The sequence below is a fragment of the Carcharodon carcharias genome, chromosome 6, assembly GCF_017639515.1.
Source record: "Carcharodon carcharias isolate sCarCar2 chromosome 6, sCarCar2.pri, whole genome shotgun sequence".
Lineage (NCBI taxonomy): Eukaryota > Metazoa > Chordata > Chondrichthyes > Lamniformes > Lamnidae > Carcharodon > Carcharodon carcharias.
The window spans coordinates 171,343,753-171,369,038 of record NC_054472.1 but is presented as its reverse complement, the minus strand read 5'-3'; the positions used below and the strand labels follow the sequence as shown (position 1 = coordinate 171,369,038).

At 44.8% G+C, this 25,286-nt stretch overlaps 1 protein-coding gene across 1 annotated transcript in view; it reads left to right on the top strand.

Annotated features, from left to right (window-relative positions):
* The window catches only part of acss2l (acyl-CoA synthetase short chain family member 2 like), a 114,997-nt gene extending 90,834 nt beyond the window's left edge, over nt 1–24,163 (top strand). Inside the window, exons 14-18 of the mRNA XM_041189963.1 lie at nt 7,736–7,844; nt 9,461–9,529; nt 13,072–13,248; nt 21,454–21,528; nt 21,650–24,163. Of these exons, the coding sequence (XP_041045897.1) occupies nt 7,736–7,844; nt 9,461–9,529; nt 13,072–13,248; nt 21,454–21,528; nt 21,650–21,777 (558 nt within the window). The 3' untranslated portion in view covers nt 21,778–24,163. The remainder of the gene's footprint in view (nt 1–7,735; nt 7,845–9,460; nt 9,530–13,071; nt 13,249–21,453; nt 21,529–21,649) is intronic.
* The last annotated feature ends 1,123 nt before the right edge of the window (nt 24,164–25,286 follow it).

Sequence of the window (25,286 nt, the reverse complement as noted above, 5' to 3'; positions counted from 1 at the left end):
AAACAAGGGAGTGAAAGGTTATTGGGGGTAGGCAGGAATGTGAGGTTGAGGTTACATTCAGCTTAGCCATGATCTTATTGAATGGCAGAGCAGGCTCGAGAGGCCGAATGGCCTACTCTTTTTCCTAACTTGTACGTTTGTACATAGGACTTCGAGGTTTGTTTGCCTACCTTGCTCTGGGCAGCACTCACAATCATCAGCGCCAGGCTTTGCAGACAGAACCACATCACTTTTACAGGGGCTCACGGGCAGGTCCCCACCTACCAGACCAGCCATAAGGCGGGGGTGGATTTTCAACAGCTGCAGGGTTAGGGCTTGCTTGGGGAATAGGGAGAAGTGACCTCAGGCAAGGGAAGAGGCTGCAGGGCAAGGGCTGTACTGGGGAAGGGGGGAATCCCAGGGTGTGTGTGGGGGTACAAGTTGATCTTTGCAAGTGGCCTCAAGATGGTGAGGGCTGAGGAGGAAGTCACCAGGGGAGATGAGACCAGATGGAGATGTGAGGGTGTGTGTGAGAGAGTGAGTGGTGATGCCTCTTGAGCTGACAGTGAATGAGATGCCAGTGAATGTGTGATGACCTTGTGAATATGCGAATTTAAAGTGATGAGATGGTTGCCGTACCCTGGCAGCACAGATGAGATCATTCATCTGTTTTCTGCACTGGATGGCCGACCTCTTGTGTGCAGCACTGGCACTGACCACCTCTGCCACATCCTCCCAAACCAGAGTGGTGAGACTGATAGGCCTCCTGTGGTCAAATTGGGGATACAGGACATCACAGCGGACCTCCACAGCATCCAGAAGGTGTTCCGGGAATGCTTCACTGAATCAGAGGGTGCACCCTTCTTGGCTTCTGGGGCCATGTCTTCATCAGCGCAGTCCTGTGCTGTAGGGATTGAGAAGTGTATGTGCGGCTGCAGTTTAAATGTGGCGCCCTATGTGAGGAAGTGGCACAATAACAGAGTGGCAGGAAATCAGAGGCCACCTGCTAGCGAGACAACGTGTTTCCTGCGGCTGTATAATCACTGAGGTGGGAGTGGGACGATACAGCGTGAAAACCTACCATTGCGGGCGGCGGGTAAAACGACTTTTTTCCCGTCCGCTATTGCACTTAGGGCCAATCTGGGACAATTCCACCCTTTGGTTCCTGACACCTGTGAGGCTCATCGAAAACCTGGCCCAACTCCATGAGATTTGCGGAGGGCTAGGGGATACCTATCCCCGTGATGGGGTAGCCAGGTTGAAGTACTTGGTGCAGACGTGCGACCCGCACCAGCCCGCACCCTTAGCCCACGCTGCCGAAAATTGTGGGTGCCAGGAATCTGGTCCTGGCTGCCATTTTCAACGGTCCCCAGTGTCTCCCTGACTCTGCGAAAAATCCAGCACAATGTTTCAGTTTCTGATGAAAGGTCATCAACCTGAAATGTTTCCCTCACTGCAGATGCTGCTTGCATTTCCTGTTTTTATTTCAGATTTCCAGCACCCATGGGGTCGAATTTGATGCCCACCTTCCAAACCTGCAACCTCAACCAACTGGAAGGACAAGGGCAGCAGATAGATGGGAACACCACCGCCTGGAAGTTCCCCTCCAAGTCACTCACCATCCTGACTTGGAAATATATCGCCGTTCCTTCACTGTTGCTGGGTCAAAATCCTAGAACTCCCTTCCTAACAGCACTGTGGGTGTACCTACACCACATGGGCTGCAGCAATTCAAGAAGGCAGCTCACCACCACCTTCTCAAGGGCAGTTAGAGATGGGCAATAAATGCTGGCCCAGCCAGTGATGGCCACATCCCATGATAGAATAGAAATAAATACTTTTTTTTTGAGTAATGTTGATTGAGGAATAAGTATTCGCCAGAGAGAATCCATTGTTCTTCTTCAAAATAGTTATGTTGTTCTTTTGTTTGTTCATGGGATGTGGGTGTTGCTGGCATTTATTGCCCATTCCTAATTGTGCTTGAGAAGGTCAAAACTGAGTGACTGAAAATGTTTTTCCCATTTGTTTTACACCAAGAAATCACAATCCTGAAGAAATTTTTGTGTCAATATTGGGCATATTCTGCTGGTGCGATGTATTCATGCACCCTGTAATATTCCTTCTTGAACCGCTCCATGTGGTGTAGGTACACCCACAGTGCTGTTAGGAAGGGAATTCCAGGATTTTGACCCAGCGACAGTGAAGGAATGGCGATATATTTGCAAGTCAGGATAGTGAGTAGCTTGGAGGGGAACTTCCAGGTGGTGGTGTACCCATCTATCTGCTGCCCTTGTCTTTCTAGATGGTTGTAGTTGTGGGTTTGGAAGGTGCTGTCGAAGGAGGAATGTCCATGTTATGGACATGGCTCCATCGCAAAGCAGCTCACAGAAGATGGAAAGTCACTGTTGAGGGTCTGTTCACAATAGATGATGGTCGAGGGGGTGTAGAGGAAGGTCCAGCTGTGTTTGGGAGAAGAAGGTGTATCTGGGGGTGGGAGAGGAAGGTCAAGGAGTCGACTGGGAGAGGAATAGGTGCCGGTGGGTGGTGGAGACGTAGAGGAATATGGAGGAATGAAGGCGTTGGGGGGACTTGGGGTTGGAGGGGGGAAATGAAGGTGTCGGGGGGAGGTTGGGAAGGGAGAGGGACTATGGGGGAGGAAGGAGTAACAGGGGAGAAGACGGCAACTGGGAAGATAGGTGTAAGGGGAGTGGAAGGTCTAAGGGAAGGAGTCTGGGGGAGGAAGGAGTCTGCGGGGAGGATAGAGTCCGGGAGGAGGAAGGAGTAAGAGTATAGGAAGAAGTGAGGGTGGAAGAAGGAGTCAGGAAGGGGGAAGGGGTAAGGCTGGAGGAAGAAGTAAGGGTGTCTGAAGGAGTCAGAAGGGTGAAGGACTAAGAGGAGAAGTCTGTGGGTGGGGGAGCTCGGAGGGGGCATCAGGAAAGATTAAGGGGGTTGGAGTCTGGGGCGGAAAAGGTTCTGATGGTCGGGGGGTAGTCTTGAGGCGGCGTGGGGTGGGGGGGTGGGGGGGTGGGGGGTGTGGGGAAGGAGTCCGGAGGGGGAAATATCCAGTTGATTGTGTCACTGAGGGGGTCTGATGAACTCATGATTGCCTCCTGGGGACCGAACTGAGGGTGGTTATGGTACGAGGGAATGGTTAGAATGCCCGAGGGCAGAGTGAGGCGGTAGTGTGGGAGGGTGAGGATGTGGCGGTATCAGTAGAAGGGATGGTAAGGGTGGCTGGTGGGGACTTGGAGGCAGACATGGACCCTGGAGTGGAAAGGAGGAGATCGGAGAGGTGAATGTGGATGGGGGTGGGATTTTCAGGAAGGAAGGGAATGTGCACATTCACCTGGACATCCCCGGAAGACAAGTGTTGTGGCTGGTAGGTCACGGAGGGGAGATGGAAGGTGATGCCAGGGGTGGAGTCGACAGTGATTGGGGAAAGGAAATGGGTGCCTGTGGGAGGAGAAAGGACAGGAGACCTGAAGAATAATGTTAGATGCATCATGGTGTCCAAATTGAAAGTGAAATGGGGGTTTTGGTGGGCAACATCAGGTGCTGCATGGGAGAGCAGTCAGTGGCTGGGCGGAGATGAAGATGAGCTCAGATGGACAAATGAAAGAGAACCCCAGCAGGCAGCATTGAAAATGCTCAGGACAGTGAGATGAGTGTGAGGGATGAAGGCTCCGCGTGTATGGGAGAAAGTGCTTGTACGAGGCACCGAAAGGCCCTGCCACACACACACACACTTCTCCCTCCAGAATCACTCTGCATGCAGGTGAGCTGCTAGTGGGGGTTTGGGGGTGGGGGGGATGCAGGGGGAGGACTCACGAAGCCTGTCAATGAAGCTGAAAGACAATTTCACACATTATTCAGTGAAAGTGAAAATATTTCCAGATTGTAAAGTGACAAAAATGTGTTCACCCATGCAACCAACTGTGATCAGAATTTCTTAACTTTTGAATGCCTTAGACTTCTAGTTGCTGCTCTGACATCCACAGCAGGGGTGGAGACAGCCTGTGCATTGGTTGTCCCTGTTACCTCTGATGCTTTTGGTGTGGATCCTCTGAAGAGCCGATGCCTTGGGGGCCTGGCTTGCTTTGGCTGTCCTCCTATGGGCCAGCTGTTCCCTCTGTGGTGACAGAGGGTGAGGTTGAGGGTGTCACAGGCAAAGGGAACATGGAGGGAGCGGACAGCCTCTGAGATTCCTGTGTGGATAACCCAGGGGTGTCCAGCTGCTGCTCCTCCTCCCTTCGGGTGCCTGAGGGCTCCAGCCTGACTCCTTGAGGGGAAGGAGCAGCTGGACATTAAGGTGCCCCATTTCCCACTTGGGTTGCCACTGCAGGTCTGCATGCAAATCTGAGTTCTGCTGGGCCAGGATCTCCATCCTTCCCACGGAGACCTCCATGCATACACATTTGGGCACCACTTCATCAGGCACACTCCTCTGGCTTGCGGCCACTCTACTGAGGGCTTCCAACAGCTCTGCGTGATGTTCCTCTCCCTTTTCCTGGCTCTTCAGGATGAATTGACAGGCCAAATCCAGAGACTGACTTGGCCCTCAAAGATGCCTCTTTCCCAGCAGTCCTCTGAGTGCCAGGGAGCTTGGCTGAACCTGCCTCCTCCTGCTGCAGACACATGTCTGTTCAGTTACCACCAGATTGTGAACCTGAGCCTGCTCTAGATCTGGGTCCCACCAAGTTGTGTGTCTCTGCACTGGTGGAAGGTGTGGGTAAGCGCTGTGATGAGTCTTCCAGGCTGCTTATTTCCAGCTCTTCAATGGATGAGGAATCCTCTTGGCTGGAGGTGAGGACTTAGATGGAGCTGAGGGACTGTCTGGCTAAGGGTGTTGGTCGCTTGGCAGAACTTCCTGTGAACAAAAGTAGTGATAAGTATTGCATGGCAGCAGAGTCAAAAAACAGGAGTGAGAGCACTCACAGTTATGTTGAGAGAGGGATGATGTGGTGCAGGATCCTCACGTGGTTGTTTGCTGCTGACCTCGTTGTTACCATAGGCATTGTCCACATCCTCATCAGTTAGTGCGATGGCACGCTCCTCAAAGTAAGTGAGGGGCCTAATGTGGGCGACTCCATCCCTTATCTGGGACCTCTCCCTGCTGTTGTGAGCCAGCTTCTCCTGCATGAAAACAGATGGAGACAATGTGAGCAGGACACATGGCAATGCTTTTGTGGTGAGTGGAGCCATGGGCGGGGTGAGGACACAAGCTCCAAAGGACATGAGTCTGATGGAGATTTAAGGGTGTGTGAGAGAGTTAGTGGTGTTATCCCTTCAGATGTAAGATCCCTGTGGATGTGTGATGGGTTTGTGAGTGACTTTCTTAAGGAATAGAGAAGAAGGAGGAAGAAGAAGAAGAAAAAGGAAGAAAGCACAAAAAACCCTCCCCAACCTCCCAGAAACTAAATAGTAAAATCAACAACAATCATAGAACAGGTATAGTTTCACCTGATATAATACATAACACCTAATTAGGGGCAGTTATATGAAAGTAGAGAGCTGCAGTTCCCCAAAGTAATCTAAGAAAGATTGCCAAGCTACATAAAATCCACCAGAGGAACCTCTTATAGTATACTTTATTTTCCTAAGTTTAAGATTCTGCTTAAGATCACGTATCCAATTAGTAAACGAAGGTGGGGCAGACTGGTTTCATTTTAATAGAATAGTGTGTCTCGCCAATAAAGTTGAAAAGGCAAGCGCATCAGTCTGAATTTTTGTAAGAGGGATGTCATTTGGTTCCACTCCAGAGAGTGATATAATTAGAGAAGGTTCAATGTCACTACTGAAAATATGTGAGAGAGATCTAAAAATCTTTGTCCAAAACAAAGCCAATTTAGGACACAACCAGTACATATGAATTAGAGAGGCTGGGACAGTATGACATTTATCACAGGTTGGGTCAAAATTTGGATAAATCTTAGATAATTTCACCTTGGATAGACGGATACGATATTAGGTTTTAAACTGCAGCAGCCCATGTCTTGCACATACAGATGAGGGATGTACACGAGAGAGAATAGGCTTCCAGTTATCTTCTGATAAGTCTGAGTCAAAATTTTGCTCCCAAAGAGTTTTTAAGGTAGAAAGCAAAGGGCAGTGTAGTGAAAAAATTTAGAGAATACGATTTGGAACTGAACCCCCTAACAAAAGGATTTAATTCTAACATAATATGTCGGTGATTTAGGGGGCAATAAAGGAAACTGGGCGATGTTTTTGTGCGCGAAACCTGATTTGTAAATAGTGAAAGAAGTGTGTGTGGGTCGGATCATATTTCTGAGAGACAGAGAGTCAAAAGAAACAAAAATATTATCAAGTTAGCAAGGGTTTTAACGCCTCTTTGCGTGCCAGACTTGGGAGGCAGAATCTCCTAATGAAGGTGGAAATAAATGATTTGCATTAATAGGGCTGTATAAAGGGAGAGATTGCAGCCCAAAGTGTGTTCTGAACAGGGTCCAAATCTTAAGTGACTGTCTAACGATGGGGTTTGAAGAAAAGTGACTGGTTGAGAAAGGAATGGAGGAGCACAGAGATGTGGATTGGCAGGAAGCTGCCTCCAATTGCACCCACGCTAAACTAGCCGAGTGTGAATGAAGCCAAAAAGAAATATTACGGATATTAGCAGACCAATGATAAAACTGAAAATTTGGTAGTGCCAAACCACCCAAAGGCTTGGGATTTGTAGAAAAACTTTACGGATTCTAGGCGTTTTCTTATTCCAAATAAAGGAAGAAATTAATTGGTCAATTGCAACAAAAAAACACTTGGGAATAAACAATGGAATGCACTGAAATAAGTATAGAAATTTTAGCAAAATATTCACCTGAGTTTGTGACTTTATGAGTTGAGAATGAAGGGAAGAGTGACTTACCCTGGCAGAATGGATGAGACCATTCATCCCATTGCAGCACTGGGTGACTGTCCTCTTTTGCAGGGCATTGGCGCTGACCACCGCTGCCACTGCCTCCCATGCTGGATTAATGATGTTGCTGTCCTGCCTGTGTCCAGAGCCGGGGTAAAGGACATCACAGTGGGCCTCTACTCTGTCCAAAAGGTGCTCGAGGGATAAGTCATTAAACCGGGGCAGGCTGCAGACGTCTTGCCTTTCGGGGTCATGTCTTCTGTGCAGCAGTCTTGGGCTGGAAGCACTGAGAGGTGTGCGCGCGGCTGCACTTTAAAAATGGTGTCCAGCATGATGAAGCGGCAAGGTGGTGGCGTGGTGGGTGGATGAGAGCCCACACGCCATGGAAACGGCATATTTCCCAGGAATGCATAATTAATGCTGTGGGATTGGGATGACACGATGTGAAAACCCGCCATTGCAGCCGGCGGGAAGAAGGTTCTTTTTCCTGCCTGCTACTGCACTTGGTGCAAATCTGGGATGATTCCACCCACAGTATTTATATGGCTAGTCCAGTTCAGTTTCTGGTCAATAGTAAGCGCCAGGATGTTGATAGTCTGAATCCTATCTCATGTGAAAGATGGAATCTCTGACGGTGCAGCATTCCCTCAGCACTGCATCATGTAGATTTTTGTCTTCAAGTCTCTGGGGTGGGATTTGAACACACAACCTTCAGAGACAAGAGTGAGTCATGGGCTGATACTGTACTGATGTGGTGATGTAATACAGTTATAAGAATAATAATGTAAGCAAGAAACACACTGCACAATGTGTCAATGCTTCTGGAGTGCTATGAAGATAATTTTCTTTAACTGGTGTGATCATCCTGTTTCATTTTTGTTTCAGGTGTTCAAACAACCTTGGCCGTCCATACTGCGTACTGTGTATGGAGATAATGAGCGCTTTGAGACAACGTACTTCAAGCAGTTCCCAGGGTTTTACCTGACTGGAGACAGTAAATGACTATTTCACTTTCAATGACTTTTAACATTAAACGTAGGCCTTTGTTTCCATGTGAAGCTGAATGAACTTATGTTTTGCTGAGCCCGTATTTGTTGGGTGGGTGACAGGTGTTCAGTTCAAAGTTGAGTGACTGAAAATGCTTTTTCTGATTCCTTAATATCAAGAAATCACAATCCTGAAGAAATGTTGGCGTCAATACTGGGATGTATTCTGCTGGTACAACATATGCCAGTGTAAGGCATCAGTGTTCAATGATGCATGTTTGGACTTATATTCTGATTTGAATGACCTGTTTACCTTTAGGGAATTGTTTTAAATTTTTATTTTTAAATTTTTTTCTTCCCCAATAATACTTTATTGGTGCAAGCAAGATTGACAATAACTAATGTATTCAAGTATTATCTAATGGTGGATACGAAAAGTTCAAAACCTGGGCTACACAATCCCTTGCTTACAATTATTGACTTTTAAAAACATTCATCAAACTTTAAAGCAGGGAGAAGATAAGCAGAGGACAAGATATAGATCTGGAAATTTGACTGTGCCTGAGAGCGGGGCTGGACCAGGGACCACGTGCTGTCGGATCATTACAATGAATCAACCCGTACTCCCTGCGCTGCTTATTTTAGCTGCATCTGTTTATGGGGATAGGAAGCCACACTTGATTGATGCTACTTAAAGGCAGTCAAAAACTCGTAAACAGGAGGTCCACTCTGGCTGCAGGGAAATAGGCTCAAAGGGATAAAATAGTTGGAGGGGGGAATCCAGAATGCACCATGCAAATTTAGTTTGAGCCATTTAATACAAGTCATTTGTGAAGTGTAATTCTATCCTCAAACAGATCCTTGGTTGGACCACATCTTTTTGGCTCAGTTTTGGTACTCCGACACATGACATAATGGCCTTAGAAAAGGTTCAGAGGAGGGCTGCAAGAATGTTTGAAGAGTTGGGCCTATTTACTTTATAGCGATATGGAGACTTGATAGAGTTATACAAAGTAATGAGAAGACTGGATTGCATAGCTATTGAAGCAGTTTAATTGGACAGATTGGTGAGGAGCAGGGCATGAATTTAAAACATGGTAGGAATAACTTACATATCAGATGGTATTCCTTTTCCCGAGAGAGTAGTGACCCTCCAGAACACATTGCTGGATTGTGCAGTGTCGGCTCCTGGCTTGTGTAGAAGGTAATTGGTTTCAAAGTTAACATACACATGGTCATTGTGATCCCCTGGATTGAATTCAAGCACCTGAATTTGATTGTCTGAGGGGCTTGGAGTGGAATTTTCCAGACTTTGCTTTCCCTTATTGTGTGAGGAGCTGGTGGGGGAACACATAGTGGGTGGGGGTCCAAGGTATATTCCTGGCTTTTCTTTCAGTGTTATTAATGAATCAGATTGAACTGAAATAATGTTTCAGACTGATCTGAAAAGCAGCAACAGCATCCGGTGTGATTCATTTTTGAAGCATGAATGTGACTTAAAGCGACATTTAAGTATATTCCTTATAGTTTCTTTTACAATCTGTCAAAATGGATAAATAATTAAAGAGCATCTTTTGCAGCTAAGTGACTGTCACTGTTTCTCACAGAAAGATTTATTGTCCAGGTTGCAGGCGAGATGGAGATGGCTATTACTGGATCACTGGACGGATAGATGATATGCTGAATGTCTCAGGTAGGAATTTTAATAGCTTTTCATTACTAGATTATCAGTTTGTTCAGACCTGGTTGTAATTGAAACAAAAACAGTCAAATGTTATTTCTGACCAGCATAGGAATGTCTGTGTGTATATACAAATTGAAAAAAATGTTCATTTAGAAAGTGCCTTTCACAACTTTAGAATATTCCAAAGTGCTTTACAGCCAATGAAGCACTTTCAAAGTGTAGTCACTGTTATAGTATGGCAAACACAACACCACAAAGCTCCCACAAATAGCAGGTGATATGGCCAGATAATCTGCTTGAGTGATGTAGGTTGAGAGATACATTTTGGCCAGGATGCTGGAGGGAACTCCCATGCTCTTCTTCAAATAGTGCCATGGGGTCTTTTACACTTGAGAGGGCAGACAGAATATCAGTTTAACATCTTATCCAAAAGACAGTATCTCTGATACTGCAACACTCCTTCTGTACTGCACTGCATTGTCAGCCTAGATTACGTACTCAAGTTTCTGGGGCAAGACACAAACCCATAAACTTCTGACTCAGCGGCCAGAGTATTACCACTGAGTCACGCCTGATATCTACTGAAATGTTATTTCCATGGATTTCTTCCTACATTACAGCATGCCGTCACTGTGTATCCCAGAGAATGTTGTTGAAATTCATCACTTATTGCCTGTGGATAGTGTGGATTGCACTTGTGTCCCTTTAGGAAGTCTTTAGTCAGCCTGGAAATGTAATATTCCAATATTATGCCATATTTCTAGGATTTAGGTCTTTGGATTAAAGATACCTGTTAATTCTGGATACCACAAGGGCCACAGGGGCTGCAATCTACTGGTATGGCAGTTTCTTTTCCTATTCCCTGTGTCATGCATCATGTTTTTTTCTGGAACGTTTTTAAAGTGGTGGTGGGTTGAGAGAAGGCTCCACGTGGGCTGGGAGATGAAGCCCCTGGGGCAGCAATTTGTAGTGCGGGAGTGGCCTGGCTCAGTGTAGCTATATCAGCTGGAACTCAGCTGTCCAGTGCATTGGGCACCTACCCACCCCCACTTCTATGGTTCAGTTCTTCGGTCAGCGCTAGATCTGCGACTGCGTGGACTGGGAGATGAATGTTGCTGTGCTGGCACATTGCTGCTCAACAGGGGGCTTTTGGGCCAGAACTCCTTTGTACAAGGGTAGGCTGGGCCAGCTAAAGTGGGCAGTCTCCTTGGCTTGGAGCTTTTCAGAGCAGTGGAATATCAGGATTTCTAGGTTGGCCAAGTGTCTGTTGACAACTATGTCCACCTGGGATAGGAGAGCTTCCCAAAACTCTGCATTTTGCCTCATCTCCATTCCCAATGCACCACCAATACCTTATGCAGGAGCAATTTAGGAGGAAATTGCCACATTCTTATCCATTGTATCTATGCCGGGAAGGGAGTATGAAGATCTCAGACTCTTTCTCTATTTGCCCCTCTCTTTATTCCATTTTTTGGCTGTGATATTGGTGCTGCACTGCGGCGACATGGGGTGTGGTATTGCTGATGTAATTCTCTCTTTTTATTTTGGTTATGTATAAGCTATTGTAAGCACATTAGGACAATTAAAGTGTATTGATTGATTATTATTATTGATTATCTGGCAGCCATAGTTAGTGATGCATGGCCTTCGCCAACTTCACAATACCCCAGGAGGAGGGTCAGGCTGGAAGAGAGGGAAGGTGTGAGGACACCATGGCTACGTAACCAAAACAATAGTGACACAGACAAGAATAAACTTTGTGAATTCTCATTGGCTAACTCCCAGCTCTCTCATCACATGACTGAATGTGTCCTACTATCTTCAACTGCTTCCTTAATGATCTTCCCACAATCATAAAACCATTGCATGATTGCAGTGTTCAGCCTCTTTTGTAACTCCTCAGCAAGAAGGGACATCATTCAGACTTGGGCTGATAATTGCAAGTAATGTTTGGTACCATGCAATTGCCAGACAATGACCATCTCCAATGAGAGTGAACTTAACCACCTCCTCTTGACGTTCAGTGGCATTATCATTGCCAAATCCCCCCACCATCAACATTGACCAGAAACTCAACTGCAACAGCTACATAATTACTGCTTCTGTTAAAACAGACTAGAGGCCGGGAATTCTGTGACGAAGCCTCAAAGCCTTTCCATCATCTACAAGGCACATGTCAGGAGTATGATGATATACCCTGCACTTGCCTGGATGGGGACAATCCAGCAACAATATCATAAAGTCAGGATGGTACGTGACTTGAAAGGGAACTTGACATTGCATTCAGCAATTCAAACATTCACTCATTCTGCCACCAGTGTGCCATAGCTGCACTGTTTACCATCTACAGGATGTGCTGTGGCAAGTTGCCAAAGCTTCATTGGCAGAACCTCCATGGAGGGAGAAGTGAGCAAGGACACCATAACTTGCAAGTTTCCTCCAAGCAACACACCATCTGGACTTGGAATTATATCACCGTTCCTTCACTGGACTGTCCCCCCCACCCCCATAACAGCACCATACCTACACCACACAGACTGCAATGGTTCAACAAGGTACCTTACCGCTACCTTCTCAAGGGCAATAGGGAATGGGCAACAAATGTTGGCCTGGCCAGGTATGCACACATTCTGAAAAATGATTAAGTAAAAATTATATTGAAGAATGCTTAAGCAATTACCAGACTTTAACAACCAACAGATTTTCAGAGGAAACCCACTGGCTTCTTGCTTCTCCGCCCATGTCAGATTGGACCTATAGCAATGTTAACCCCTAAACCTCATTAACATGCTCCATATTTTGATGACCATTGGCTTCCCTCTTGCACTCAGATAAGTGTATGGCTCCAGGAGGGCGTCTCCTGTTAGGGAAGTGAGGGGAGCAGATGATCGAGGTAGGAGAGACCTAAAACCTCCTTGAGAGGCCCTAACAGATCTTACTCCGACTGAATAAAAGCAAAATACTGCGGATGCTGGGAATCTGAAAGAAAAACAGAAATTGCTGGAAAAATTCTGAAGAAGGATCATACGGACTCGACTCTTATTTTCTCTCCACAGATGCTGTCAGACCTGCTGAGTTTTTCCAGCATTTTCTGTTTCTCTTCCTCTGACTGGAGTTTAGTTGGTGGGAAGGCTTCTTTACTCAGATCCCAGTTAAAATAGTGCTCGTTTGTTTTTATTCATTCATGGGATGTGGGCATTGCTGGCAAGGCCAGCATTTATTGCCCATCCCTAACTGCCCTTGTTCAGAGCGCATTTAAGAGTCAGCCACAAAGCTGTGGGCCTGGCATCACATGTAGGCCAGACCAGGTAAGGGCGGCAGATTTCCTTCCCTAAAGGACATTGGTGAACCAGATGGCCAATGGTTTTGTGGTCGTCATCAGGCTTTTAATTCCAGATTTTTATTGAATTCAAATTTCGCCATCTGCCATGGTGGGATTCGAAACCAGGTCCCAGGGAATGTTGTCGGGGACATCATCCTGCTGCGGCAAATGACTTGTCCTACTCACCACATCAATGTGTGTTTTGACATCTTTGTTTTTGCACCAACAGGTCACCTGCTGAGCAGCGCTGAGGTGGAATCAGCCCTGGCAGAGCACAATGCAGTAGCAGAAGTTGCTGTGGTGAGCCATCCACACCCTGTGAAGGGAGAATGTATCTACTGTTTTGTCACCCTAAAGGATGGAAGAGAATTGACTCAGTCCATTACAGATGAACTGAAAAACAAAGGTAACTTTGCCTAGCAGGACAGGGCTTAGGTTGCACTGGACATGAGGCTCCAAAGGGGGGAACCCATTAGCAAAAACACACTTCAATATAAGCTTAGAACCTCTAGCTTTATCCAACATTTTCTTTACGATAAGGGAGGTTTGGATAGGGGTGGGCCTGCTGGACATAAGAACATAAGGAATATGAGGAGTAGGCAGTTTGGCCCCTCAAGCCTGCTCCACACTTCAATAAGATCATGGTTGATTTGATTGTGGCCTTGACTCAGTTTCCTGCTTGCCCCCACCACCATAACTCTTAACCCATAACCCTTATTGATCAAAAATCAGTCTAATTTACTCTTGAACATATTCAATGACCCTGCCCCCACTGCTCTCTGGGGAAGAGAATTCCAGGCTCTGATGGCTCTCTGAGGGAAGAAATCACTCCACATCTCCGTCTTAAGTGAAGTGTCAGGGGAGGCAAGCTGATATTCTGGGTATAGTTTCCTTGACAGAGCATAGTGCCTGTTGAGTTGGGGGGTGGGGCGATGGTGGCAGGGAGGAGGCTGGCCCTACACCTCTGTTATTGATTTGTTGTCCTTTGTGTGTTCCCAGAGTTCATGTTTCATTTTAGATTAACAAGCGTAAACTTTTCCTAACATTCCCATCTTTTGGACTGTATTCTTTGATAGGCCTGTCTTAGATAGGTCTTAGATATCTAAATGATCTTAAGCTTGTCTAATCCATGTTTTTTTCCCACCACTCCACCTGTTTTCCTGATGCTAGTCATATAGTTGCTTACCTATTAATATTTTTCAGTCCTTCCTGAAGTGTTGATGTGTTTAGGGTGAAAAAGCAAGGAATGGGAATCTACACTCAATGGAAAGAGGTGAAGAGGGTGGAGAAACTTGAGACTGAAAATACATAGGACAGAAAATGCAGCACCATAACGGGAGCGGTTTTGGTGCTACTGGAGTCAGTTGAAATGAAAAATAGTGGAGTGTTGGGTTGCGCACACTGCTGCAAGAGATAGAGTGGTGTTAAGAAGAATGTAGAGTAGGCAGATTGCTTTGTCTGTCACAGTCTAATGTTGATTTGAACCGGCACTACCATTTTCAAACTTGCTGCTCTAGTTAACATATACACAGCTGAACTTGTGTTCGGCTGCATGACAGATTGCTCATCTGTGCTATTTAAAGGGATTCATCCAACTAGTTGCTTATTACTATTAACCAGCTCTTTGCAGAGTTTGCAGAGTACTGGATCGCTGGAAGAGCTCAGAGAATTTGGTAAAGTCTGCAGGGAGGAGTGCTGGACATAAGGCTTCTGGGTACATCATGCACTCCCGGTCATGGGGGCCATAGTTGCAGTTCACCTATGGGCTGCAGCATTAGAGAGAGATGGAGCAGAGGCAACAAAAAAGAGATGCTGCTCATAGGGATAGCAGAAGACAACAGGGCATAAGGACAGGGAAAGACCCATTGGCCTATATAACTTCTTTCATCTAATTGTAATACCTGACAATATGGACACTCCCCACCCACCTGGGGCCATTTAATCTCCTGGGTGAGGCAGCAAACCAGATAAGTAGGGAAAAAGCAAATATAGAATATTTTTCTCTGATCCCATTAGGCAATCATATCAGGTCCAGGAGATCACATATACGTACCATTTATATTATAAGGATACCAACCTCTTGTACAATGTGGCCTCCCCCAAAGCCAGAAACAGGTCTAGAAAAAGACAGCAAGTCAGCATTCACTGATTGAGCTGGCAACCTGTCCCACAAGTCACTATTCTCTTAGAAAAGAAGGGCAGCTGAGCATCCAACCTAGTTCTGGCCTTGCATAACTTTGTTAGTGTGAGCCCTGATCGCTAACATTTTTGATCTGCCTACAAGCACAACACTACGTTTCCAGGCTTAAACATCATTTGCCAAATCTGGACTCCTTCTTCCAATACATAAAGATTTGCTTAAAGTATTTAAACATCCTCTACTGCCCCAACATGTGCACATTGGTATAATCTGCAAACTTGTGGATCATTCCACCAATGCCAACATTGAGATTGTTCATAACAATAGTGAATAGTAGACATTCTGCACCAAAACCTGGGGAACACTATTGGTAATCAGTCTTTGAGTGGAACCAAATGCGCTGATTGTAGTTTTCTGCTGAAGGGAGTTCAGCCAATTCTCAGTCCTCTGCAAGAGGTTGCCGTTGCTTCCACAAGAGTCAACCTCAGATAGAGAAGCTTCCTGTGAGGCACCTTGTCAAAATCTCCCCAAAGGACCAGGCAAACAACTGCTGGCTTATCCTTATCCACTAATCTGGAGATCCCTTAAGAAAATTCAATCAAGTTCACAAAACGTGACAATAAAAGCAAAATACTGCAGTTTCTGGAAATCTGAAACAAAAACAGAAAATGCTGGAAAAACTCAGCAGGTCTAACAGCATCTGTAGAGAGAGAAACAGAGTTGACACTTCGAGTCTGTATGACCCTTCTTCAAAGCTAAAGAGAAGTAGAAATGTGATTAAATTTATACTCTTTAAGGGGGATGGAGCAGGTGAAGCTGAATAGAAGGCTAGTGATAGGTGGGGGCAAAGGAGAGATTGACAAAGATGTCATGTGTAAAAAGACAAAGGGAGTGTTAATGGAGTGGTAAGGGCTAAAAAAGGTGCTGATGGTGGCATAAAGATAAGAAACAGAATGTGGTAATAGCAGAACAAGGGTCAGCACTCTGTGAAAGAACAACATGAACAAGTAGCAGATGGCCCTTGTGGTGGTGGGGTGGGGGAGGGGGAAAGGACAGAAAACATAAAGGTCATAAAACATGATCTACTATTCTGCCACTTGTGCTGATAAGGCTCTGATAAGGCTTTCTCTATCAACCCTAATAATTTCTTCAAGTAACTTACCTATTATTCATGTCAAGCTAATGGGTCTATAGTTACTGCCTTATCATCCTTTTTAAAAATTGCAATTATGTTAACTTTCTTAAAGTCCAAGGAAAGGTCCTGGCTTCAGAAAACTATTAAAGATATGGGTAAGAGCCTCACAAAGCACTTCCCACTTCTTTAAGGATCCTTGGGTGGATAAAATCTTGGCTGATAGCCCAGTGTGTTTGAATGTTGCATCAGGATGATAGCAGGGATTAGAAACAATAGTAACGAATAGCTGCTTGGCAGAATGGGGCTACTTCCACAATAGTTGGGGAGTCAGTGACAACGGGCTGAATTTTCTGGGGGCCCCGTGGTCAGGACCAAATCAGGGTCCGACACCCATGCAGTCTGTCGGCTTTACTTTACAGGAGGGAGCCACGCTGCCTCTGAGTTTGCCATTGAATTAGGGATGGATAGCGGCACATGGACGAGGGAGGGCCAATCGAAGGGGCCATGGGAAGGGCCTGCTGGCTGCCCCACTGGGAAAGATGTGGCTCAGGTAGATGGAGAACGAGCAGGAGCCACAAGATGGAAGCCCAGGGTTCAGCTGTATGGTTCTCTGTAATACCTTCATGATTGAGATGAGCTTTTACATCATTTAACAAACTTGTCCTTTTCTTTTAAGCTGGTTCTTCTCTTCTTCAGGTGCCATTTTTGACAAAGTCTGCAATCATGGCTCTCCAGTTTTCATGGTCCTTGAGAACAGCCAACATCTTGGTGTTGTTCTCAAATCCGTTCTGCTTCTTAAACTGTTATTCCTCCTTTGCCTCCCTCTTGCTCAGCTACCTTCAACTTTACAAGTCACTGCAAGATGATCTAGTTTCTCCCTCCTAAGTGTGTGTACAAAAGCTGGTAATATGTCATTAAGCTCCTTAAATTCCTGTGATGGAGAATCTTTGCTTTTCTATCTGATTTTACTAATACACTTATTAAGCTTTCAGTGGTGAAGAGGCTTTCTGCCTGAAAATTTGAGCATGAACATACGAATTAGGAGCAGCAGTAGGCCATTAGGCCTCTTGAGCCTGCTCCAACATTTGATAAGATCATGGCTGATCTGAATGTGGCCTCTGCTTCCTGTCTACACCCTATACCCTTTGACTCCTTTGTCAGTCGGAATCTGTCTAACTCAGCCTTAAAAATATTCAATGACCCTTCCTCCACCACTCTCTGGCGAAGAGAAATCCACAGATTAATGACCCTCTGAGAGAAAAAAATTCGCGCCATCTCCATTATCAATGGGAGACCCTTTATTTTTATACTGTGTCCCCTAGTTCTAGTCTCTCCCACAAGGGGAAACATCCTCTCAGCATCCACATTGTCATGACCCCCCAGGATCTTATATGTTTCAATAAGGTCAGCTCTCATTCTCCTCAACTCCAATGGATACAAGCCCAACTTGTCCAACCTTTCTTCATAGGATAACCCCTTAATTCCAGGAATCTTCTTTGCACTGCTTCTAATACAATTATGTCCTTTCTTAAATAAGGAGACAAAAGCTGTATACAGTATTCTAGATGTGGTCTCACCAATGCCCTATACAACTATAGCAAAACTTCTCTACTTTTATATTCCATTCCCCTTGCAATAAATGACAACAATCCATTTGCCTTCCTACTTGCTGTACTTGTATATTAACTTTTTATGGCTCACGTACCAGGACACCCAGACTCCTCTGTACAGCAGAGTTCTGCAATTTCTTGACAACTTACTTTCCTGCCTATCTTTATGTCATCAGCAAATTTCATAACCGCACATTTAGTCCCTCCACTCAAATCATAAATATAGATTGTAAATAGTTGAAGGCCCAACACCGATCCCTGTGGCACTCCAATTGTCGCATCTTACCAATGTGAAAATGCCCATTTATGCCTGCTCTTTGTTTCCTGTTAGCTAGCCAACCCTCTACCCAGGCTAATATGTTACCCCCTACACCCTTGACCTCTTATTTTGTGTAGTAAACTTTGACGTGGCATCTTGTCAAATGCTTTCTGGAAATCTAAGTATACCAAATCCACAGGTTCCCCTTTATCCACGTTGCTTGTTACTTCCTGAATGAACTCTGATCAATTAGTCATGAAGGGGGAGGAAATTTGATGAGGCAGACCTCTAAACATATGTCAACAAAAAGCTTGTGTTTGTTTCAATCTGATAAGCCATGATATAACTTGGAAGCATTTCATCCAATGAGTTGCTTTTATTGCAGTGCCTTTTCAAATGTCTCTGTTTTTCCATTTTTTCCCCCTTTCCTGCACTACCACCGCCACCCCCCCCCCCCCCCGCCCCCCCCCAACCCCCCCAACCCCACACACACACCGACCTACAGGTTCAAGCTCATATTGGCGTACAATTAGCCATTCTTCATAAATGAACATGGGCATTGCTCATGGTGGGCTATTAGGCCATAGCGTCCTTACAGCTGAGCCAATTCTGTCCATAAGCTTGTCACATGTGTACACTTTACATCAAGAGCTACTGGAGAGTGATCAGGCAGAAGCTGTGGCTGATGTGTTTCATAGTCCAGGAGAGCTGGAGGCCTCTCTCACTGCAACATGCTGATTCAGCAAAGCCAGGGGATGACTGAGTCATGGGCCGGGATTTTTGAGCCCTGGCATGGCGGGACCCGTCGCTGGACATTCGGATGCTCAGCCAAAAGCCCATTGACTTTCAATGGGACTGGATGATCCTGGGGATGGGCGGGGCCGGAGAACCCCACCCATGGTGTGGAGCTTTCACTTCTACTTCCACTCCCCTTGCAACACGTTCTCTGATGTTTCCTTCTTGAATTACAGTGCTTTTACTGAGAGCATTGAGTGCAGCACGTTTGTGTTGTGAAACTGCCACTTAATGATGGTTAATGTCATCTACAAATCAAGGAGCTGCTGTCAATGCCATTAAGAGTGGGGTAGAAGTGAGGAATGGAAATACATTACAGCAGACTCACAATGAGACTACAGTGCATCACCAGGCAGAGAGAAAGTGCTGACAAATGGGAAAGAAAAACAGAGTCGGCTGCTGAAAATTTATGTGAACGGAAATTAAAATTTGTAGAAGAAAGGCAGTTGAATCATGAAATATGCAGCAGGTCAGCCATCAGTTGTAAAAGAGATCACTGGGTGTTGTGATGAACTTTTCCAATTGCTGACAGACTGCGCCAGTTATGTCCAGTATTTTCTGTGATTAGATTTCTTCTTCACTGATTTAAAATTCCTAGCTGAAAGTTCTTGATACCATTCATGGCAGCAATGGATCTGTGACATGTTCCAAGATTGGATAACTCCTAAAGTCTTGAGACTATGAATGTTGTCTACTTCATGTGACAAGCTGTTCAGATCTGCTACTTAAACTCAGCTACGTACTGAAAAAAAACAAAGTACATATAGCACAGTTCATGAACTCAAGACATTCCAAAGCACTTTACAGTCAATGAACTGTAGCCATTGTTGTAATGTCCATAAAAAGCAGGACAAATTCAACCTGGCCAATTACCGCCCCACCAGCCTACTCTCGATCGTCAGCAAAGTGATGGAAGGTGCCATCAACAGTGCTATCAAGCGGCACTTACTCAGCAATAACCTGCTCATGGATGCTTGGGTTGGATACTGCCAGTGTCACTCAGCTCTTGACCTCATTAGAGCCTTGGTCCAAACATGGATATAAGAGCTAAACTCAAGAGGTGAGGTGAGAGTGACTGCCCTTGACATCAAGGCTGCATTTGATCCAGCATGGCATCAAGGAACCTTAGCAAAACTGGAGTCAATGGAAATCAGGGGAAAACTCTTCACTAGTTGTAGTTATACCGGGCACAAAGGAAGATGGTTGTGGATTTTGGTGTTCAATCACCTCAGTCCCAGGGCATTGTTGCAGAAGTACCTCAGGGTAGTACCCAGGGCCCAACCATCTTCAACTGCTTCATCAATGACTTGCCCTCCAACGCAAGGTCAGAAGTGAGGATGTTCGCAAAATGTTCACCATTCACAACTCCTGAGATACTGAAGCAGACTGTGTCCATATAAAGCAAGACCTGGACAACATCAGCTTTGGGTTGATAAGTGGCAAGTAACGTTCACGCCAGGCAATGACTATCTCCAACAAGAAAGAATCTAACCATCTGCCCTTGATGTTCAATGGCATTACCATTACTGAATCCCAACCATTCAACATCCTGAGGGTTACTCTTGACCAAAAAAGTCATGGCCAGCCATGTAAATACAATGGCTGCAAGAGCAGATCAGAGGCTAGGAATTCTGTGGCATGTAACTCACCTTCTAACTCCCCAAAGCCTGTCCATCATCTATAAAGCACAGGTCAGGAGTGTGATGGAATACTTTTTACTTTCCAGGCTGAGTGCAGCTCCAACAACACTCAAGAAATTTGACACTGTCCATGACAAAGCAGCCCGCTTGATTGGCACCCCATCCACAAACATTCACTCCCTCCACCACCGACACACAGTAGCAGCAGTGTGTACCATCTACAAGATGCACTGCAGCAACTCACCAAGGCTCCTTTGACAGCACCTTCCAAATGTGAACCTTTACCATTTAGAAGGACAAGGGCAGCAGGTGTATGGGAACACCACCATGTGCAAGTTCCCCTCCAAGGAACACACCGTCCGGACTTGGAACTACATCACTGTTCCTTTCCTGTCGCTGGGTCAAAATCCTGAAACTCCTGAGTGTAGCTACACCACGTGGATTGCAACAGTTCAAGAAGGCAGCTCACCATCAACTTCTTAAGGGCAATTAGGGATGGGCAATAAATGTTGGCCTAGCCAACGAAGTCCGCATGCCATGAATGAATGAATAAAAAAATGTAGAAAACACAACCAATTTGCACAAAGCAAGGTCCCACAAGCAGCAATGGGGTAATAGCTAATCTGCTTGGTTTAATGTTTCATTTGAAAGACAGCGCCCCTGACACTCTCAGAATTGCATTGGAGGATCAGCCTACTTCTTGTGCTCTGGGCTCTGGAACTGGGCCCCTCAACCTTCTGACTCGGAAGTGGGTGTGCTACCAACTAAACCTCAGTTACCCACTTTGTGGCACTTATTAGTCATGCCACAAGGATGCAGATGTGAGAAACTTTGCACTGGTACATTGGGTGGCACTTTATGACCTTCACGATTTTTTTGCTATAAAAAAATAGTATTGCATCTGCTCTGGAAGCATTTGATGCCCGAACTCATTTGATGCTCTTCACCTAGACAAACAACAAAACAAAATCACTAGAAAATAATGTTGTTAAACTTACTAAAATCTCTTATTATATCTTTTTAAATTTGTAGTACGACAAAAGATTGGACCAATAGCAACGCCTGACTTCATACAAAATGCACCTGGGCTCCCAAAAACCCGTTCAGGTAAACCATGTGTCACCATGAAGTATTGAGACTGCAGCACGTGAAACTAAGACCAGTTGTAAAAAGCGTCCAACTAAAAACAGAACAAATTTTTAATCAATGATTTCTTTCTTCTCCAAAGGTAAAATAATGAGGCGCATCCTGAGGCGTATTGCTTGCAATGAAAAAGATTTGGGGGATATTTCCACCCTCATAGACCCAACCGTGGTGGAAGTCCTGTTCAGCCAGCGATGTCAAGCAGCTGCTTAAAATAATACAATGAATGGTCTGTTCCGATCAGATCCCGAATTCAGCAGGGTGCCTTGAACAAATTGGTCCAAATAGGGGCCAGTAATTGCACTGCACAGATATTCTAGCTATGTGCTTGCTGTTGAAAAAAAAAATCATTCCAAATACTTAATAACCTGTCTCGTTAAGGAATTTCTTTATATAAACCGCTTTACAACGTCTAATTGTTTCTTAAATAATTCCAGGTTTTTAAGCCTCCTCTACTCTAGCTGGAAGTTTATTCCACAAATTGATCCTTATGTGAAGAAGAATTCTCTACTATCAATCCTCATGTTACCTATTACTGGCTTGAATTTATGTCTCCTGTTTCTATTTGCACAATTTAAATCCATTAGCTTTATACCACGAACAATATTCACAACCTTTTTAAATTAATTTCTCCACTCCTTCCTTTCCCAGTTGAAAAACTCAAGTTTCCCCAGCTCCTCCTCAGAGTTTCAGACCTGTGACAATGGGGATCAGCTTTCATTCTCTTTTCTGCACTGACTCCAGTGTATGAATGTCGTCCCTGTTTCTCACCGTTCATCTCATTTACATTTAAGACATTGATTTCACTTGCAATATCACAGCTTGGAGAGGGTATGCTTCTCACGTTTCCCTTGAGAACACTTATGTTCATCTTCAGTTTCAAATCCGTTTGCATCTTTTATGGTTTTCACCGCTTCTCTGACTGCCTTCTTGTGGTTGTGGGTGTAGAAAGAGCTTTTTAATATTACACATGGCCTGAGCTGCTGTGCTTCTTTTCCCCCAAGTCACTCAGCATTTTCCTGCCTTCATCCCAGACAGCCCCTTCTCTTTTCTCCCTGCAGGTCCTCTGAGTCTCACTTTTAATTTGTTTCTTAATCTTTTTAGGGTCACATTTGTTTAGTCTGAGATTGTACATTTTGGGAACATATTGGATGCTCAGCATTACGCCCTTTTATGTAGCATTGCATATAATTTAACAAAACTGAAACATGCCATTCATCCCAACCAGCTTGTGTTGGCATTTAGCCTCTGCAGGAGCAAGAACCCTATTCCCAGCTGCCCATCCTCTTTCCTTATCTCTTTAGTTCCCTTTCCCTTAGCCACCTATCTAAATTATTCTTAAATGTTTTCATGGTACCTGTTTCAATTAGTAACCCTAGTAATGCGTTCTGCAGTCCCACAACTCTCTGTGTAAAAAGCTGTCTCATGCGCCCGATCATAATCCTTACATTTCACCTTATATCATTATCCCCTCAATTCTAGATCCCTCAATCACTGAACACAGCCTATTCCTATCTACTCTGTCCCATCTTTTCAAATTTCAAATCGTCCCATTATCTTCTGTTCCAACAAAAACAGCCACAATTTCTCAAGCCTTTCTTCAAATGGAGGTTTTATTATGCAGTGTCTTAATAAAATAATAATTGTGATTAAAAATAGCACGTGAATATTTGCGTTTTCCCACTTCCACTTCTCTCCTTCAGGTGACAAATTCATTTTGGGAGGGATGGTCACAAGACCGAGGCTGGGATTTTCCGGCTCCATCATAGCACCAGGAGATTCAACTGCCAAGCCAAAAGTCCATTTGGCTCAATTGGACCATCCCAGCAGTGAACGGGGCTGGAAAATCCTGCCCCTAATCTAATCCCATCCACACTCGATGGTCACGATTACAAACTCTCCAACACTGATAGCGGATTGGGCCGAACTTTTCCCCATCTCTGCTGGGGCACTGAAACTATTGTAGTGCCATTGTTCCTAGCTGAGGTTAGTTAACTCAGTATAAACCAGACACTGGCATGATGGGCCCAATGGCTTCCTTCTGTGCTGTATGATCCCATGAGAACAAAAGAATATACCAGGGACTTCCAGGTTGACACCTCATCTAGCACCTTAAACATTCACTCCCTCCATCACCAGTGCATAGTGGCAGCAGTTTGTATCACCTGTAAGATACACTGCAGCAACTCACCAAGACTCCTTTGACAGCACCTTCCAAATCAACAACATCCACTACGTGGAAGAACAAGGGCAGCAGGTGCATGGGAACACCATCACCTGCAGTTCCCCTCCAAGCTACATACCATCCTGACTTGGAACAACATCACCGTTCTTCACTGCCCCGAATCAAAATCCTGGAACTCCCTCGCTAACAGCACTGTGGGTGTACCTACACCACATGGCCTATAGTGGTTTAAGAAGGCAGCTCATCACCACCTCCTCAAGGGCAATTAGGGATGGGCAATAAATGCTGGCCTAGCCAGCAACACCCACGCCCCACAAATGAAGAAAAAATGTATTACATAATGTTGTGAATTTGTCAACTGAGCTATCAGGTAGTAATCTTAATATTTGTGATGAAATGAACAATTAGCACCTGTCACCTTAAATTGCTTTTATATTATGGGTGAAGCATTGCAGTTACTGATACTTAAAAAGCTGCACTATTTAATGAATTTTAATGAAAACATGTTAGAATGTCAGCTTGATGTCAAGATCAAGACTTATCATTGACAACAGTGTTATTAGTACCTCTTGCTTCTTAAATTCTTACTGAGTGATGTATTCCTCTGAAAGAAAGGACTGAGTATGGTGAGGGGACACGTCAGTAAGGTTAATCTGTCAAGTGTCAGCTTGTTGGACATAACGGCATTTTCCTGTTTCTAAATAATTTCAATGTACAGTGTATCATTTCCACTATCCCTGTTTTTTGTTATAGCAAGCAACAGAACTAAACCAAGGAGGGATCTCTCTTCCCTGGCTCTGTGACTGATAACATTGTGTACATAATCCTTGAAACTAGATTATCAGTAACAGTCTATCATCCTACTAATATTCCCACACTTTGAAAGTCCATGCGTGGGGTGTTTCATATCAAAGAAGTTAATTTGGTTTAAATATATCATGATTATGTTAATGCACTTGTTACTAATATCACAAGATGTGACTTCAGCCTCATTGAAACCAATTCTAATGTCTCTACTGCCACCTCAGCTGACTTAGCACAAATATGCCTGGTCTATAAGGCTCAGGATCTTTTACCCAGTAGACCCTCAGAACAGCCCGCTGAATTGTGCATTTAAATAATTAAAGGTGCTTCAAGCAGTAATATTATATTGTGATTGTATTTATTTAGCTGCTTGTGATTAAGGGTAATAAAAGCCTGTTTCAATATACTGGAAATATGGAATTGTTAAACTAAATGACATTTCCCTCAGTACAATTATACATGGTTTGCTTCCTGTTCTGGACTACTGTTTCCCCTCCGGCTGTGAGCGCTGGTGAACTTTTCAACATCACTGTACAGGCCCAGTAAGTTATCGGCTCTGAAACCTCCTGCTGCAGTATTTGTTGTACCAGCTGTGCCTGACTCCTGCTATTTGTCAGGGTGATATTTAACTCTCAGAACAATGGGTTCATTTCACCATAAGTTGGTTCTGAACCAGGGCAAATAGTCTCGGGTGAGTGAAATAGCACTTAATGACTGGATTTGCTTCCACAAT